Here is a 6575-nt window from a genome sequence, read left to right on the forward strand (position 1 = left end):
TTTTTAAGAATCTACTGCTATAAGGTGAGTCTACCACAAGTTGTTGGAACGGAACACGCGGGCCACCAGTTGAATAGCACAAATGATGAAAAAGAGTGGACCTAAAATGGAACCTTGAGGAACACCACTAGTATAACTAAAGAAGTTGAATAAATGACTACTGACTGTATCGGAAGTAAACACCTGAATTACATGAATCACCTGACGAAAAAAATGTACAAATGCCAAAAACAAGAGGACTTAAAGGGGCTGTGTGCAACTTTTACACAGACGCCTAGGGGGCGCTAACTTTCCGATGTCATCGAAGTGTTGTATCTCGCCTTACGTACGGAAAATGTGTGCAAATTCTTTTTGGGTGTTGTTAGCTAATAATAGCGATTTGGATAGCTAGCATTAGTTGGCATTGAATGTATATTCTATCATTAACTTAATAACAACAAGATGATTTATGAACTTTCCTTGCTTCCCTTGGGCTGCTTTTGTATGCGTGCACGCTCTCCGTGTACGTTTTATCATTTAATCCTGGCCGTGAATCTTTTTATTACATTAGGTATTTATTCTCAAACTGTGGCACGTGTACCACAGTGGTACACGGGCGCCATCTAATGGCACGCCAAATAATCACTTGATTAAAGTACATTTTTTTTATTTTTCCTATTTTCAAACACAGTGTTACTGTTCAAACTGTGTGTAATGTTAGAGTGGCCAAAAATATTAAATATACCTGGTAAATAAAACCTCTGCCTTGTTTTGAATGAATACTTTTCCCTACCACCCGGCTGTATTTAAATGTTAGTCATTATGGTGGTACTTGGAGGGCCAAGTTTTTTCTGAACTTAGTAATTGTGAAAAATATAGACAATTGTAAAACAAATGTGCTCTCTTAAACCACTAATGGTAGCCAGCCATTAGTGGAACATTGGAATTGTGAGCAAGTTGCAAACATCCCCTGAAATACTGTAATCATAGTCCTATCATAATCACCAAAAATGATTCCCGGGCGTGGCCACCGCTGCTGCTCACTGCTCCCCTCACCTTCCAGGGGGTGTTCAAGGGTGATGGGTCAAATGCAGAGAATAATTTTGCCACACCTAGTGTGTGTGTGATAATCATTGGTACTTTAACTTTAACTTTAACTCTGTAATACTCTGTAATTACTGTAAATGCAAACTGATTTGCCTCTTAAGGTGTTCCGCAGACTATGTTGCACGTTGTATGCTGTTAAAACGAGAGAACAATGCAATACAATTGTGACGTTTCAGCATTTAAACGTGACGTTATTGTAATTGGCTGTAAAATCCCAGCTCTGCGGTTGCAGTAAATTGCTGTAAAGATATTTCACAGCAAATGACTGTAAATGTTACTGTGCAATTAATGCAATTATTAGTCAGCAAATTGCTGTGAATTTACAATATTTTTTTTTTTACAGTGGAGGTAAACCTCATCTAAATCCGAGAGCTGCAGAAAAAAAAAAGCTATACTTACGGCCCGTTCTCAACCTTAATGGAGCGGATCTTGTTGAAGCCCCTCTCCATGATGTTCTGGCACTCCAGCATGAACTCACAACGTTTCCCCTGGAAGTTCTCCTCCTCCCAGACTGTGATCTTGAACTGGCCCATCTGCTCCATCTGTTGCGTGTTCATGGCTGCTGCTTCTGCGCCCTTCAAGGTTACTCTCTGATGAAAGCGCCAAACGGTATTTATTAGATCGGTTGTCAAGTAACAACTGGTTCTAAAAGGGTCAAACGAGCTCATCCTCATAAAGAAATATATAGTATGTGTATTCGTCAAGGAGTTGATGGGTGCATCCAAAAGGAACTAACATTATTCTGTAAACGATATCTACACAAATTGCATATGCATTAGTTGATGGAAATACAGCTGAAAAAATATACCCCCTCCATCTCTGGATTTAGACATTTTACACAATTTCAGCTAGTATAGTAGTTTTCTAACAAGCATTTGACTGATTATTTGTGCAACATTGAGACAACACAAATGCTGGTAAGACGCCAATGGTTGCAGTAATTTTACTAGGATTTCACAACATTTAACAATGTTTTTTCATAGTAAAATGCTCTAATCAAAATTTACAACAGATGACAATATTCTTTAGGTGTGTCAAAAAAAAGTATTTTCAGATTAATCGTGATACTTATTTGTAACGATTCTTAATCGATTAAAGAAAATCCTAAATTGATTTTTTTTTAATTTTTAAATTTTTAAATTTTTAAATTTTTAAATTTTTAAATTTTTAAATTTTTAAAATTTAAAATTTAAAATTTTTAAATTTTTAATTTTTTAATTTTTTAATTTTTTAATTTTTTAATTTTTTAATTTTTTAATTTTTTAATTTTTTAATTTTTTAATTTTTTATTTTTTTCAATTTGTCCTTTCCAGCCACTCAGGCAAATCATATTGTTGATGTCGATGCCCATATTTGCTGTACATATTTACTTAAGAAAAGAGAAGTGCTGGATACTTCTCTTGTTGACTTATTGTATTAAAGCATTTTATTAAACAAATTATTGTAAGTAATAAGTAATAACAATACTGAAATAAACTGCAACAAAAAACAGTGCAATACAATTTCATAACGTGGTCACTACTGCCTAGTTTCTCTTGTTATATTCTTATTTTCACTGTTATATTTGTATTGTTATTATTGCTTTTTATTTGTATTCTTATTGTTGTATTTTCTATTTTATTTCCATTTACACCCACATTATGTATTATTAATTTTTTACTTTTTAAATTCGATCTCAATTCTGTACACTGCTGCTGGAATTTTAATTATCCTGGGGGAACTCTCCTGAAGGAATCAATAAAGTACTATCTATCTATACACAGAAATTGATCAGAGCTGTTCATCTATTTTATGGAGAAATGTAGTTAATGGCATCGAATGTTATTAAAAAAGTATAGATTTTGAATCGAGAATCGATTCCGAATGGAATCGTTACACTCGAGAATCGAATCGAATCGTATGGAAGCATGTGGTGCCCAAAAGATTCCCAGCCCTGCTATCCTTAAATCCTTATATTTTGTATAAAACACTGTACCCGGTAATCATAGTCCTCTGTAATATCACAACAAGTTACGATAAATTCTGATAAATTTTTTCTGTGGTTCCGTAGACTATCTTGCACACTCTTGTACAGGAAGTGGCGGTATGCTGTTTAACTGAAAGAATGACTTTAAAAATACAAATGTGAATTTACAGCATATAGTTGTAACTTTATTGCAATAACTATATATATATATATATATATATATATATATACGTATATATACATACGTAATGCAATTATTCGCGAGTATTTTGCCGTGAATATACAATGAAAAGTTCTACAGTGCCATCCTCAGGATATTAACGTAGATATACTCACAGATGGTACTCAAGTGGGACAGATCCAGTAAAATCAATGACGGGGTAGAGACCCTCACTCGTGGTTTTATAGGGTCTGGGCCACGCAGCCTTGCACACTCAGCAGCTAAGCAGGCCGACTGAAAGGGCGGCATGAGCCCGGTGCTTTGTGGAGGCTTCAGGCCGCCATTGTCCTCGGCGCTGCAAAACCGACTTAGTCATCACTATGGCAGCGGCGGCTAGTATCAACCTGACCCAGAACTATACAACGCCAACGCACTGACACAACAGTTTGATTGCTGTGGAAGGATAATAGACACATTCTGGGAGCTGATCCCCTCTGTCTCCCTGTCAAACACACACACACACTGTGAATGTACACTATAGGACCGGAGGACTTATAACTCAGCGATTCTCAAACTGATTGATTGGTTGATTGATTGAGACTTTTATTAGTAGATTGCACAGTACAGTACATATTCCGTACAATTGACCACTAAATGGTAACACCCGAATAAGTTTTTCAACTTGTTTAAGTCGGGGTCCACGTTAATCAATTCATGGTATAAATATATACTATCAGCATAATACAGTCATCACAGAAGTTAATCATCAGAGTATATACATTGAATTATTTACATTTTTTTCTGGAGGGTGGCATATGGAGGGGGTTGGGGCGGGGGGATTAGGTTTGGTTGATATCAGCACTTCAGTCATCAACAGTTATATCCATACTTGCCAACCCTCACGGATTTTCCGGGAGACTCCCGAAATTCAGCGCCTCTCCCGAAAACCTCCCGGGACAAATTTTCTCCCGAAAATCTCCCGAAATTCAGGCGGACCTGAGTGACGTGTCGACAGCCTGTTTTCACGTCCGCTTTCCCACAATATAAACAGCGTGCCTGCCCAATCATGTTATAACTGTAGAATGATCGAGGGCGAATACTTGGTTTCTTATGTGGGTTTATTGTTAGGCAGTTTCATTAACGTCCTCCCAGTGCGATAACAACACACAACAACAGCAGTCACGTTTTTGTCTACCGTAAAGCAGTTCGTCTGCCGTAAACAGCAATGTTGTGACACTCTTAAACAGGACAAAACTGCCATCTACTGTACATGCATATGTGACAATAACATCTACGGCTTTTAGAGAGTGCAGTGCACAACTGCGCACACAACAAGGAGACGAAGCAGAATGCATCATCAGAGATGGTGTTCAGCATGGTTAGAAAAATAGTGACAGAGAATAGAACAAGGATGGACAATTCAACCCTTAACTCAACAATGAGTAGATGAGTGTTATGTGTGTATATGTGTAAATAACTGAACACTGAAATTCAAGTATTTCTCTTATTTTTATATACATATATATAATAAAATAAATAAAAAATAAATAAAAAATACATATATATATATATATATATATATATATATATATATATATATATATATATATATATATATATATACAGCTAGAATTCACTGAAAGTCAAGTATTTCTTATATATATATATATATATATATATATATATATATATATATATATATATATATATATATATATATATATATATATGAAATACTTGACTTGGTGAATTCTAGCTGTAAATATACTCCTCCCCTCTTAACCACGCCCCCAACCACGCCCCTCCGACCCCCCCACACCCCACCTCCTGAAATCGGAGGTCTCAAGGTTGGCAAGTATGGTTATATCATCTGAGAAATGGACATTGAAACAGTGTAGGTCTGACTTGGTAGGATATGTACAGCGAGCAGTGAACATATAGTGAGCTCAGAAAGCATAAGAACAAGTATATACATTTGATTATTTACATTTGATTAATTACAATCCGGGGAGGTGGGATGTGGTGGGGGGAGGGTGTTAGTCTAGGGTTGTAGTTGCCTGGAGGTGTTCTTTTAGTGCGGTTTTGAAGGAAGGTAGAGATGCACTTTCTTTTACACCTGTTGGGAGTGCATTCCATATTGATGTGGCATAGAAGGAGAATGAGTTAAGACCTTTGTTAGATCGGAATCTGGGTTTAACGTGGTTAGTGGAGCTCCCCCTGGTGTTTTGGTCATGGCGGTCATTTACGTTATGGAAGTAGTTTGACATGTACTTCGGTATCAGGGAGGTGTAGCGAATTTTATAGACTAGGCTCAGTGCAAGTTGTTTTACTCTGTCCTCCACCCTGAGCCAGCCCACTTTGGAGAAGTGGGTAGGAGTGAGATGTGATCTGGGGTGGAGGTCTAGAAGTAATCTGACTAGCTTGTTCTGGGATGTTTGGAGTCTAGATTTGAGGGTGTTGGAGGTGCTGGGGTACCAGGAGGTGCATGCGTAATCGAAAAAGGGTTGAATGAGAGTTCCCGCTAGAATCTTCATGGTGCTTTTGTTGACCAGAGAGGAGATTCTGTAGTACCAGTAGCTAGTGGTGCACCAAAAAATCACCTAATTAAATATTCAAACACAGTGCAATTGTTCAAAATGTGCGTTGTGTTACTGTAGCCAAAAATATTGAATATACTTGTTAAATACAACTTCTGGCTTGTTTCGGATTAAATCTTAGGCCTACTATGCTACCGTATATTAATGTCTGTCATTGTGGTGGTACTAAGTGTTTTCTAAGGTGGTACTTGGTGTAAAAAGTGTGAGAACCTCAGTTCTAGACCATACTTGCCAACCCTCCCGATTTTCCCGGGAGACTCCCGAATTTCAGTGCCCCTCCCGAAAATCTCCCGGGGCAACCATTCTCCCGAATTTCTCCCGATTTCCACCCGGTCAACAATATTGGAGGCGTGCCTTAAAGGCACTGCCTTTAGCGTCCTCTCTCACCTGAAAAGGAGACCATTATATATATATCTCCGTTATCCATAGGTTTATCTGTAACCCATAAAGTAGGCAGGCACGGAGCTATTTCTCAGCGTGTGTTTATTCCAGTCGGCACGTTAATACACTGACACACAACATCCAGATTCACATCATGCATTGCTTCAAAACTACGGCAAGTAGTAATGTCCAAAAACATAACAGAGACGAAGCAGAAGAACGAAGAAGAGACATGGCGACGACGAGTAAGAAGAAGAAGTACGCTTGCAAGTTCCAAAATGATTGGAAAAAAATAATTTCAGTTCATCCAGGACAGCTCGGAGGGGAAGGGATATGCTGCCTGCAAATTTTGTAGATCAGGCTTCTCCATTGAACACGGTGGCTG

The 6575-nt window shown here is 37.7% G+C and overlaps 1 protein-coding gene across 1 annotated transcript in view; it reads right to left on the reverse strand.

Annotated features, from left to right (window-relative positions):
• cryba2b (crystallin, beta A2b) overlaps positions 1-3539 on the reverse strand; it is a 10805-nt gene extending 7266 nt beyond the window's left edge. Inside the window, exons 1-2 of the mRNA XM_061926492.1 lie at positions 3389-3539; positions 1486-1676 (exon numbers count right to left, since the gene is read on the reverse strand). Coding sequence (XP_061782476.1) covers positions 1486-1643 — 158 coding nt within the window. The 5' untranslated portion in view covers positions 1644-1676; positions 3389-3539. The remainder of the gene's footprint in view (positions 1-1485; positions 1677-3388) is intronic.
• Between the last annotated feature and the right edge of the window lie 3036 nt (positions 3540-6575).

Source organism: Nerophis lumbriciformis, linkage group LG31, assembly GCF_033978685.3.
Source record: "Nerophis lumbriciformis linkage group LG31, RoL_Nlum_v2.1, whole genome shotgun sequence".
NCBI classification, from domain to species: Eukaryota; Metazoa; Chordata; class Actinopteri; order Syngnathiformes; family Syngnathidae; genus Nerophis; species Nerophis lumbriciformis.